General features: G+C 42.4%; 1 protein-coding gene across 1 annotated transcript; it reads left to right on the top strand.

Annotated features, from left to right (window-relative positions):
• Window positions 6,423-7,921, top strand: LOC8071090 (transcription factor MYB41). Its single transcript, XM_002448390.2, has 2 exons — window positions 6,423-6,810; window positions 7,000-7,921. The coding sequence occupies exons 1-2, from the start codon at window positions 6,539-6,541 to the stop codon at window positions 7,718-7,720; spliced, it is 993 nt and encodes a 330-aa protein (XP_002448435.2). The 5' UTR covers window positions 6,423-6,538; the 3' UTR covers window positions 7,721-7,921.

The following is a 13,100-nucleotide window of genomic DNA, read 5'->3' as shown; positions in this document are numbered from 1 at the left end:
GAATGGAACAGGAGATGCTTGCTAGGGGGGTCACACCCGAGACATTAGCAAAGAATTGGAGCGAGCGCTCCAAGCATTGGTTCTACGGTCATGGGGGAAGCGTGGACCCAGACACCGGGGCGCTAGTTTGGGGCCAAGAAATCTCAAGAGCAGCAGAGAGACTAGTCCGTGCACGTGAGGCGGTTCAGTCTGGTGAGTTCAGGCCTAACAGGGAGAAGGATGAACTCACCTATGCGCTTGAAAATCCTGAGCACGGTGGGCGTACGAGAGGCTATGGGGCAGTTCCGTGGCTGCAATCATTCCAAGCCGATCAAGATACCTACAGAAGCCGCCAGAGAAAGAAGGATGAGGAGGCAGAGCGGATCAAATGAGATGCAGGCACCAAATGAGAGAGCTCAGAATGAGAAATGACAATAGTATTGGGTTCGTTGACCCTTATATTGTTTTCAAGGCTCCGCAGGCAGTGTGGACAGCAGATTATGAGACAGAAATCTGCACCAATCTTATGAGGTTCTTTGTAAACCAAAAAGAAAAACAAAAAATACTCTTCCCCTTCAACTTCGAGTGAGTTATATAGTTATTAAGTGCATGCATATTTTATTTTACATTATAGGACTGACCCTATATATGTGTGTGTAAACAGCTTTCACTGGATACTCATGGTCATTGAAATTCCCAAGAACCGATTGATAATCTTTGACTCAATGAGAAAACCACAAGAAAATTATCAACAAATGGTAAACATTATTCAAAGGTACGTAATGTCGATCTCAGCTACAAAAATATCATAATATGACTCTGTAATTATTAGTTCACGATCCACAATGGCTGTGTATAGGGTTTGGGAAAGATTCATTGACCGTGAACATCTCAGTGGATGTAAAGCGCCGCTTAACATAATACATCCACAAGTAGGTTCTACTAGCTAACAAACTTTCGCTAACTTTTAGCCTTCTTATTGTCGTGGTTATGAATATTTTTATATATATATACATCGTACAGTGGTGTTTAAGACAAGAAGGAGGGAACAATCTATGTGCATATTACGTGTGCAAATTCATGATGGCACAAGTCAATCAAACACCCACAGAGACGCTCAGAGTACGTTACATGTCTCTTTTCATTATCTCCTGAATTATATTGAATAACTTAGATAACTAATACCTTTTTTATTTATTTCAAATTAAAGACGGAATGGCTGAGGGAAAAGGTCCTACAACAAGACCGAATCAAAGCTATCCAAGAGACGATAGCAGGATTTCTCCGCGACCAAGTGATCAATCCAAACGGCGAGTTTCACTTCAACGGCAACGAAACTCTTATACCAAACAACGATGATCATTTGTATCGTTTGTAGACATTGGGAGAACAAACTCTATGTATATATGTGTTACGAATTTTGTACATATAAAACTATATATATATAAAGCTTTTTACATATCTATTTAATTTTTGATGTGGTCTATTCATTTTATTATAGGCAAAGCTTAACTATTAAGCTTAGCCTATAATTTTCATTTATATATGCTTAATATGCGTGTAATATAAATATATTATTGTATCAGCAAAACATGTATTGAAAAACCTATTATTATATATTATATATAAACAATAAACAGAACCGAAGAAGTGAATTAAAAAAAAAGAAAAAGAAACCCTTTAACACCGGTTGGCCGAACCGGGACTAAAGGGTGGGCCTTTAGTCCCGGAAGGGCAGCACCGGCTCGGGAACCGGGGCAACAGGCCCTTCCCGACCGGTGCTAATGCCCGATCATGCAGCAGTGTTTAATTAAGAAAATTATGACCCTAATGCAACATATGGGCAAATAACAATCGAACATTCTTTTAACTCGTAAAAAGAATTTGTTGTGTAGCTTACGCTAGCGTAAGGATTCTACTATAAAGAATCTGTAAGAAAGTTGATTTTTTTTTATAAATTTCCAACAGGTGCGGACGCCGCCACAATCTCCTACTGCCGTATCTTGGCTTCAGCTTCAACAACATGGCTCTGGCGTGAAGTTTATCTTTTAGCACACTATAAGAAAGCTATCAATTTTTTTTTTATCTTCAACCGCATCTTCGCTTCAGCTTCAACGACGTGGTTTTCGGCATCAAATATATCTAAAAAAAGGCTTTCAGCATTAAATATTGGCTTCTGCTTCAACAACATGGCTTTTGGCATCAAGTATTTTTTAAGCATAGTATAATTTATCGGTTATATTTTTATATTTAGTACAGTAGGTGCGGGTACTGCCACTATATCTCATGTTGCGGCATATTGTCATGGGCTCTTAACAACGTGGCTTTTGGCATCAAATATTTGTTTTAATTATTAAGCGTATATATAGCGTATCGGTATCATTTTTCTTAAATATATCTTATCATATCTATGCATGCAACATTGCATTAATCAAAGGATTAGTTTGGAAATAAAAATAAACTATGCGACCCCTAGCACGCACCATGTCAGCGTGTGGTGGTTGGACAATTAGTGCATCGGATGGTGTGACCTACTACCACGTCAGTTTTATTGGAGGTCTTGTTTAGTTCAAAAAAAATTGAAAATTTTTCAGATTTCTCGTCATATCGAATCTTACGGCACATGCATGGAACATTAAATATAAATAAAAAATAACTAATTATACAGTTTAACTGTAATTTACAAAACGAATCTTTTAAACCTAATTAGTCTATAATTGAACAATATTTGTCAAATACAAACGAAAGTGCTACCGTGTCTATTTTATCGAATTTTTTAGAACTAAACGAGGCTTGATGTGAAGGACGCTCTAGGCCTTGTTTAGTTCTGAAAACTTTTTGATTATTGGAAATGTAGCACTTTCGTTTTTATTTGACAAACATTGTCCAATCATGGAGTAACTAGGCTTAAAAGATTCATCTCACGGTTTACAGGTAAACTGTGCAATTAGTTTTTATTTTCGTCTATATTTAATACTTCATGTGCCGTAAGATTTGATGTGACGAAGAATCTTGAAAAAATTTTGGTGAGCAATTTTTTAATCAAACCGTCTTTTTCTCTCTTTATCCTCATCAGCTCCTTCTCTTTTGATTTGACTCGCACAACTTAGCATGTTCATTTGAGTTTATCTGTCAAATTTGTCAGTCATTCAGTAATTTTTTTTTCATAACAAATCATCGAACAATACTTTTAACAAATCATCGAACAATACTTTCAATCATGGTTTATCAGCTAAACAAACAGGCAGAGTTATTTTGTGATTTATTGCTTAGATCCAATTTTCTATCAAAATTGATTCTAATCCAAACCAAATCTCGTAGATGACACACGTTCAAATCGAACAAATCAAAATAATTGCTTTTTTTTCATTCCCAATATGTTCCCGACTATTTTTTTGTGTGTTTCTCAGCCTTGCTGAATGATGTGAGCTAATAGAGGTAAGTTCATTCACAAAGTAAATTATTTTTGTTCACGGCTCTTAAAAATTAATGAGATGTGTATACTCCTAGATGTTAGCAGCACACATGATGCCAGAGATGGTGTTTAGTTTATCCTCACGTTTTCTTTACATACAATCATTAAAACACAACAAAGAGATAGCCTAAGAGATAGCTTATTGAAGAAATTAGCTTTTGCATTAGCTCTTAGATAATGTGGCAAACTATGAGGTAGCAAGCTAGATTAACTATTGAGGGTGCCCTAACGGTAACAACGACTTTCTTCCTCTCTTTGTTTCTCTCCTTAGGTGCTGATGTGGACTCTTGTAAAGAGCAGAGATAACCCTTTGTTGGCTTGTTGAGGGTGCTCTAGCTTAGCTCATCTATAAACTAAAAAAGGATAAAAAAATAATCACCCAACATGTTAGTATACAAAATATCTATCCATAGAGTCTATCGATTCAACATGGTTTTCTTTAAACTCAAAAGAAGATAAAAATAATCACCGATGGATCTCACGTCGCTTGCAACCGATCTCGCCTCGGTTGCTCCGTTTCGAAGCCCTTTCCCCTCCTCCACCACCAGTAGTCAGCGGCTCCTACTATCACCCCCTCTCCATACTCCTCTAGATCACTAGCTCTCTTCTAAGCTCTCACCTAGCTATTTGAGGCGTGATATCTCCGCTGCCAGCTCTATCCACCATTCTCTAGCCACTCATGACTCCGGCCTATGACGCCTTAGTCATATATTGGGTTGTGGTCATCTTTCTAAACCTACTTCTAGGACTGTAAATGATTAATAAGAACCCTAATTCTTGACCCTTCTTTTTCCTTGGACGGTGGAACGTGGTTCGATCATGTGAGTGGGCGAATACATGACCAATCACATCTTTTAGTTTGCGTGTAGCTTTTTTTTTTGAGTGGAAGTTTGCGTGTAGCTAAGGCCTTGTTTAGTTCCAAATTTTTTGGGGAAAATGACATTGTAGCATTTTCATTTTTATTTGACAAACATTGTCCAATCATGGAGTAACTATGCTTAAAAGATTCGCCTCGCGATTTACAGGCAAACTGTGAAATTAGTTTTTATTTTTATCTATATTTAATGCTCCACGTATGTGCCGTAAAATTCGATATGACAAAAATCTTGAAAAGTTTTTGGCTTTTGGGGTAAACAAGGCCTAAATCAATGGGACATCGTTCCCTAGAATTTCAGCCAGCAGCCCAACCTACACAACCGTTCGGCCCACCTGCAGCCTGCAGTTTGATGGGCCTTTCAGTCCTTGTTAGCCCGCTCGGACAGACGTGTCAGTTCTCGCATTGGCCACTGGGCCCATTCCGCGGTGCCACAGCTCCGGTAGTCCGGTCACAAGCCGAGGAGGCAGCAGCAGCAGCAGCAGCAACACCGGCGCGGCAGGTCCGGCACACCGCGACTCCAGAAAGTCAGAATTGATGGACGATCGTCGTGCGGTCGGCCGCGCCAAGCATGCACCGCTTGCTTTTTCCACGTACGGAAGCTGGTGCGGGCCGGGAACAGGATCGCCCGGCATCTGCCGCGCGCTGCCCGCTGCGGCGTGCGGCCTTGGCATGGTCAGCTCGCACTCGCACTCGCAGGCAGCAGCATTTCAAGAGCCGGTGGACTGAACCCGGTGCCGTGACTGCTTCGAACACGGAAACATCAGTCAATCCTAGTAGCTAGCTAACGACTTTCCCCAGTTTTTTTGGCGCTCGAGGAACAACGACTCTCTCTCTCTCTCTCTCATGACTCGTCAATAATCTCATGGTACGCGCCATTTTCCATCTATATTTAGTGGATTCTTCACCGGATTCACGACCGAATCATTTCCTGGAACCTCAAGCCCAACCTGCACATCGGGTTGGTTACGGAAAAACACCGCATTTCCCGTGGATTTAGTAGCGCATATATATACACACACGTCAGGGCCGTACGTGACTGCGAATGGATTCTTTTTATATGTACTTATTGGTTATTGCGTCGAGAGGTCAAAGCAACAACGCAATTTGAATAGCACAATACAGTAGTATATTGTTAGTTTTATTGTGTTGCGGCCAACGGCCATCCTTGCATACTCGACAGTCCACATCGCCGAATCAACACTCGGAAGGTTCGCTTCCTCGGTTTCTGGGGCTGCTAATGCCGCCTGCATGCACATTTGACACCTGATAATGCTATAATAATACTACCCACTATTCTTGTTTTTTTTTTGCATTAACTGAGACTCTTGTCAGCCTATCGAAACGAAGAGGGTAGTCTCTGGTGACGTGGCTCGATCTTGGCCATCTTTTGTCGTGGATACGACACCTAGGATTGAACGGCACCACACCTTATTAAGGTGGGCAACTACTAATAATACAAGTATTAGAAGAGAAAATTTTGTCTTGGTGTTTTTCTTATCATGTAGGACCATATATAGCTGTGTAACTGTTTAAGTGAAACTAATTAATCGATGATGCAAGATAGCAACACTAGCTACAGAGGTAGAGTTAAGAGTTCATCAAATCAGTACAGTGTCGGATGTTTTGTTGTTCCTTCTGTCACGTCTCACATCTGAAAAAAAAAACATGACGGCTTCAATTATGCTTTATTTTTTTTTCGCGATCGGGTTTAGACTTTAGACCCGTTTCTCAATTATGCTTTCGATGTTTTATAGCTTGATGCATGCAGCCACACTAGCTGCCCATCTATCTGTTTGACTACCCTCTGATGAGACATGCACATGTACGACGACAGGCCAAGTGTGAAACACCGCATGCGCGAATATATCAATCTTACGTGGTGCAAGATCTCTCCATCAACTGCTCTCTTTGACTTCGTAGGATCCACAGACGAAGCAACAACGACGGGTTAAATAAAAATAGTTTTTCTCCTAACCTCCTCAAGCTCAAGCTCATCAATGTTGCCATGCACGAAACATCCATTGCAAGCTAATTAACCCCCTCCCTATAAATACACCTTACTACCTTCTCCTGGACAGATAGCAGGCCGGCCGGACATCCAAACGCAAACACACAGCGCGAAGAAGAAGAAGAAGAAGAAGAAGAAGAAGAAGAAGAAGAAGAAGAAGAAGAAGAAGAAGAAGAAGAAGAAGAAGAAGAAGAAGAAGATGGGGAGGTCCCCGTGCTGCTGTCACGACGCCGGCGTGAAGAAGGGACCGTGGACGGAGGAGGAGGACCGCGCCCTGGTGGAGCACATCCAGCGCCACGGCGGGCACGTCGGCAGCTGGCGCAACCTGCCCAAGGCCGCCGGTCTGAACCGCTGCGGGAAGAGCTGCCGCCTCCGCTGGACCAACTACCTCCGCCCCGACATCAAGCGCGGCAACTTCACCGACGACGAGGAGAGCCTCATCATCCGCCTCCACGCCCAGCTCGGCAACAAGTACGACACGACACCCATCGCTCCATCACCATCACCATGACACCCATGCATGCATTTGCATAGCCGCCGGCCGGCCACCTGCTAGCTTTTTGCAGCAGTTGGCTTGGCGTGCGTGAAGATATCTTCTGCAGATCGATACGATGATCTAGTCTTAGGAGTAATAATTACACGCTGTTTGTCCTGGGTTAGGTGGTCGACGATCGCGACGCACCTGGACGGGCGGACGGACAACGAGATCAAGAACTACTGGAACACGCACATCCGGAAGAAGCTGCTGCGCATGGGCGTCGACCCCGTCACGCACCAGCGTCTGCCCCCCGACGACATCGCCATCGCCTCCGTCCCCGGGGCGGCGATACTCTCGGCGGCCGCGAGCCTCGGAGGCCTCAACACCGCTCTGATACAGGTCCAGGCGCTGCAGCTTCTGCTGCAGGCCGTCAATGGCGGCGGAGGAAACGCTGCTGCTGCTGCTGCTGCTGGTCTCATCCCTAGCATCAATGCAGCAGCCGCAGATAACGCCATACTGAACGCGAATCGTCGTAGCATCGTCCCAAGCTTCCAGGACCAGATGAACTTGATCTTGTCTCACGCGAACTACGCGTCACCTGATCATCTGAGCAACATCGCAAGTTTTGCAGAGCAGCACGACGTGGTAGTGCAGCGACTGAACAACGCTTCTTCGGCAGCTCCGGTGGTCGGCGGCGCCTATGCAGAGCCGCTGGCTGCTGCATTGGCGTCTGCTGCGACTTATCCACCACAGGAAGTGGCAGCTTCAGCTGACAGGCCGGTGCAGGGTTTTGCCGAGCTTCTGTCGGAGCCCATTGGGATGCCGAGCATGTGCTCTCTGGAGGACGACGAAGATGCTTTCTGGAAGAACATGCTGCTAGAGAGCAGCAGCTTGCCGCTATGAAATTTCCATGCTAGGAAACGGAAGGACGGGTGGTTCCACGCCTTGTACAAAATTGTGTGATTATTATCTTAATATTTTAACTAGCAGCTTCGCATTATCTCACTTGGTCTATCTATATATCAGGGATCATGCGGCTTAATTGTGTGATCAACGTTTATTCTTGTAATATATATGTAGATTCCTCCTTTTTTTGTCAATATAATGAAGCTTGAAAACATAATGATGCTGGAGTTTTAAGGTTGCTCATTTTGACTACGTTGACATGTTATATATTAAAACACCAATATATATCATCAACTATATAATAACCCACGTATGACTGAAATTGATCTGATCGTAGCAAAAAAAAAAAAACAAAAGTACGCTCACATGGCAATGTGTATTGGGGGGAGGGGAGGGGGCGCTCAAGCCCCCTCTACGGCCGCCAATCCCATGGATGCTTTGAGAGAAAGCGGCTAGGAAAGCAAAGCGCAAGTGCATAAAGTCTTATGCTGGCTCTTGATTAAAGATAGACTCAACACAAGAAACATGCTGAGAAGAAAGCACATGAATCTTCAAACTTATAACTGTGAAATCTGCACAACTGACACGGAGGAAACTTTACAACACCTCCTTTGGGAATGTTCATTTGCACAGCAATGTTGGGGGTCACTAAACCTATAGACAGTTCTTCAGAGTAATACAATGGACAACATTGTTGCAAGGTTCAAATTTAGAGAAGAATGGAGGCTGCTCCTTAGATCTAAGTCAAGTTATCATCCGCTTATCGACCTATGGACAACAAATCTTCTTTAGCACTTTTCTTGGTCATTTCTTGTTATATTTTCTTTATTTCTTTCTTTGTCTCCTAAATCCCCCTGTACTCTTTTCATTCTTGCTATCTTTGTATTCTGGTGACCCTGTTTTTTAATAATCAATAAAGCACTGTAGTGGTGGGCTGCCCCTCCAGTTTTAATAAAAAAACATTGTTGCACTCAAAACACAGTTGCAATCTCAGTTTTTCATGGTGGCGATCACATGACTTGGACTATCTGGAAAGCTAGAAACGAAATGATCTTCAACAATAATCAGATGAATATCCAGCAGTGCAAATACTTCTTTCAACAGCAGCTCAGACTAGTATCCCTGAGGGTCAAAGATAGTCTTTGGGAAACCTACGAGCAATGGACCCGAAGTCTGCAATAGATTCCTGGCTGATCTTTATCTTTTTTTTTTCCTTCTTTGTTTCCTAAGTCACTTTGCTTATTTGTTGTAAACTTGTTGTAAACTGGTCTCTTCTTTTTTTTCTTTAATAAAATTTCTATAGGGGCTACGGCCCCTCCAGTTCCCTTAAAAAACGCATATACTAGACTGCTATCGTTTGGGTTAGTGAAAGAGTTGGTATTTCCCGATTTTTTTCTCTCTAAAAAACACTTACCAGAATATTTTAAGTTTTGATACACTTTAGTGGAGTAAGGCTAAAAGAAGTCCAAACAAATGACTATAAAATTACATATTGATATATGTATGTATATGCAGGGTACACACACAATTGCATATGCAACATATGGCACTCGTAGAATTTATTTCACAACAGTTTGTCCAAAAACATGCGAAATAATAATTTTAAGTTTTACGCTAAAAACTTCTTTTCTCAGAAAATCAGGTTGACGTGTCGCTGTTGGTGATATTGATGCTAACGTTATCCATGTCCTGTTTTCTCACAGATATCTTGGGGACTGCATTAGTTAGAGTAGGAAGCTGCTTTGTGACGGCGAAGAAGCGGCGAGAGGGCGACGGCCTTCTAGAGATTGGAAGCTAAGCCTGCAGACTGCAGAGTCAATCACCGATCGAGCATATAACGGCATCGATTACAACTCGAGACCAGACGGTATATACAAAAGCCATGACCTCATCCATGACTTGGCGTCCTAATGAATGATGATGATCCCCACACATTAGCAGCAAAAAAAGGGGTCACCACTTGCTTATTAAGTAGTTGGGTCAGTAAAAGGGTTGCCCGAGGTTTGAAGCCATTGACCGTCTCCAAAAGGGTATGGGCGATCGATGATCGATCGATCGATGGATCGATCGATGTGAGTGATCATCAACTTATCATTGAGTCTCATTCTGATTCGAGACTTTGAGAAAGTCTGTCTCGCGGCAATTTCAGAGGATATGACGATGGCGGGAGCCATTTTTTATGCAGAAGGTAAAACGAACTCGCTTGACCTTTGGTTTGCTTGTAGCTGCAAGCTAGACACGTCCTATCCACCTAGCGCTTTCTTTCAGTGTTATTACAGTATTTCCAGAGAGGAAAACGGGAGTTCAACTGAAAGTTGTTTTCTGAATATCTAGTGTGAATGCATGGTCGATCGAAAAGTTAGTCATATTATTATTGAGATCTCTACTGTTTCAAATATTGCAGATGACAATAATTAATACACCGAACAGATGAACTAAAGCCAAATTCTGGTGAGCGTGAAAAGCGTGTGTAATCCTACTCACTTATAGTATAATTAATTTATAAAGACCCTTATCTATATTCAGTTCACAAGCAATATATGTACGCCATCAAATTTCACCCCAGAAATACACATTTCCCCCCTCGCTAGTTGTCTCCAAGAAGAGGACTACTTCTGATGTTCTGCATGCGTACGTAGCCACGTACTGCTGAGTACCGTACATGCATGGGTTTCAATTTCAACAATGATGGCACGAAGGCGACATTTGTTGATGACACCCTGAATTTTTGTAGACCCTGGCTGGCTGCTGCTGCTGCTGAATGCTGACGTTTGCTTGATTACCCGCGAAGACCATGGACAGATAAATGCTTATGAACGCGAGCGACGGGGAGGAGATTCGTGTGCGTGAAGCTAACCAGCAGCAAGCAAACAGCTGAGCACCGGTAACCGATGGATACGTCCGTGCATATCATATTCAAGGGAGCCCGGATTTGACCGCCGTTGTTGTTGGGGTCGTTAACGCAAAGGCAAAGGCAAGCGTGGTGGTACGGTGGATGATGGTGCTCGCCGTCGTCCGTCGTCGCCGCTGACGCCCGGCGCAGCTGAAAAAAAAAAACGCTGGTGCCTGACGCACGGCGCAACTCGCCGGCGACGGCGAGAGAGATGTCTCAAGCCGCGTTTACCTAAGCCGATCGCTCGACGCCGACGCGCGAACCAAACCACTACTCCTAGCTGCGACTGCGAGAGAATGTTTAACAAAAACGCAGGCGTACGTACGTACGTCCCCGTTGAGCGACAGGGCGAGCGAGACGGAACACGGAATGAAACGCATGCAAGAGCAAGCACGCGTCTCACGCCGCGACGATTTTTTTTTTTTTTGTTCGTCGCGGCGCGCGACGGCGAGCCGGGGGCCTTTTGCTCGATCTGTAACCTGCGGAATCTGACAACCGCTAACTGCCGAAGGGAAAGGGGTTTGAGGAATTTTCAAGGCAGGGCACGCCATCGACGGCGACAGTCGGAGACGTACGCCGGCCGGCGGGGCGTGATTTTCCTCGAAACAGGTGGATCTACCCGTCGCATCGGATCCGCGAAGCGCTCCTCCGAGGGGCTCCCGATCCGAGTCGCGTGGGGAGATTTTGCGCGCGGTTAGTTTATTAGTTAAGGTTAAGCGCGGGACGACAGGGACGTCCTCCGTGTCACGCTGTCGCGCGTACGTCACGGCCTGGAATTTGGAGGCAGGAGACGAGAACGGTAGAAGCGGAACGGAATCATCAGATGGTGCGATGCGATTTCATGCATCCTGAGACTGACCGACGTGTTAATAAGTAGATCTAGCTTTTAAGTACATCTACCACGTAAAGATTGGAGCCTTGGTCGTACTCGTAATACGTCTGAGACGAAACGGAACGCCATGTTTAGCAGAAAATCGTGAGGTCATGAATCATGATGGACTCCAACTTTTTTCAATAAAATTTTAGTTTTTGCTTCCTCAGTTTGGGCAGTAGAACACAGCTGCCCGGTTTGACTCACGGAAGGCGTTCGAGCCCGAGGATGTGGATGAGTCTAGTCTATTCAAGGCCGGAAGAAGAATTTGGTCTCTCCTTCGTTACTAGTCCCTCTCCCTCCATCCTACAAATAATTGCATTTCTTTGACTTTTATTATTCATATTTAATCGTTTGTCTTATTTAAAAAAATTTAATAACTATTATTTATTTTTTTCGTAACTTATTTTGTTGTTAGATATATTTTTTATAATAATTTATTTATTTTATTATTTCCATAAAAAATTAAATAAAATGAATGGTCAGACATGAATCATAGTAATTAAAGAAATACATTTATTTGTGAGACGGAGGAAGTAGTGCTTAAAAAGAGAGAGAAAAATCTCTTTTTACCTTTCTGATTTACATATTACCTGATTTCGTTCCTTAAATTTTAAGGTTAAGGTTTTTGTTTTGTTCTTAATCAAAGGTGTAATTTTAACCAAAGACAATCTTAATAAAGTAAAATTGGATTGGGAGTCAACACTGCTATTTTTGTAACAACCGTGAAAGCATTCAATATTTGTTTTTCGGTTGTCATGTTTCACATTTTATTTGGAGAATTATTCAAGCTACTTTTGGTTTATTAAGACCACCACATGGTGTAGCTCATTTACTGGGAAATGGTTGCAGAGAATAGACAGAAAAACACTCTTTCAAGTTTAGGCGGGAACAATTGTTGTTTGTTGCCCATTTGGCTAAGTGGGAATGATACTGTATTTGATAAGAAAAACAAAAACACTCTTATGTGCAGGTTATCTTTAGAGCTATATATTGGACTTGATTTTGATGTCAATTACAAAAGGACTACGAAATGGGCTTATTGTTTTTTTTTTCAAAACAACTGTGTTGGATATCTTTGCCAAGCATGATGTCTTCTAATAGGCTTGAGGCTTAGTTGGCCATTTGACTTGTCTCTTTTTGTTTCCAATGTTTTTGCTAGTTTGTTAGTTCTAGATAAAGTCTACTTCGTTATAATAATGGATGGTTGTGTGCAAACCCTTTCAGAAGCCCGAGTATTATTCCTTTTTCAAAAAAACCAGACACTTACCTACATTCTACTCAGGTTAGAAGTGATTTTCAAGACAATTTCATACCTCGTAAGGCTTTTAAACCAGAAAAAAGCATCTAAGTAACAACTTTTTTAACAATCTAGAAATAGATAGAACATGATAAACACAAATAATATATTTATACAGATTGAAGGTATATGTAAAAGTTTCCAAGAAAATAGATTTAGTTATAGGAAAGAAAAAAAAATCTAGAAATTTTGAGAAATTTCTGAAAAAAATCTGATCGGTGTTTAAATAAGTTAGAGTTGTTTACCATTCGGCAAGCTTCATTCATTGAGAGTAGTTACATTGTTAATCAGAAAAATAAGCATAAAACTAGAA

This window comes from Sorghum bicolor, chromosome 6 (assembly GCF_000003195.3).
Source record: "Sorghum bicolor cultivar BTx623 chromosome 6, Sorghum_bicolor_NCBIv3, whole genome shotgun sequence".
Lineage (NCBI taxonomy): Eukaryota > Viridiplantae > Streptophyta > Magnoliopsida > Poales > Poaceae > Sorghum > Sorghum bicolor.
This window is presented reverse-complemented; position numbering and strand designations above follow the sequence as displayed.

Excerpts from the sequence above, each read along its gene's own strand:
- LOC8071090 (XM_002448390.2), top strand. The coding sequence starts at position 6,539 with ATGGGGAGGTCCCCGTGCTGCTGTCACGACGCCGGCGTGAAGAAGGGA. Across the intron at positions 6,811-6,999 it reads CACGCCCAGCTCGGCAACAA|GTGGTCGACGATCGCGACGC; the intron begins GTACGACACGAC and ends GTCCTGGGTTAG.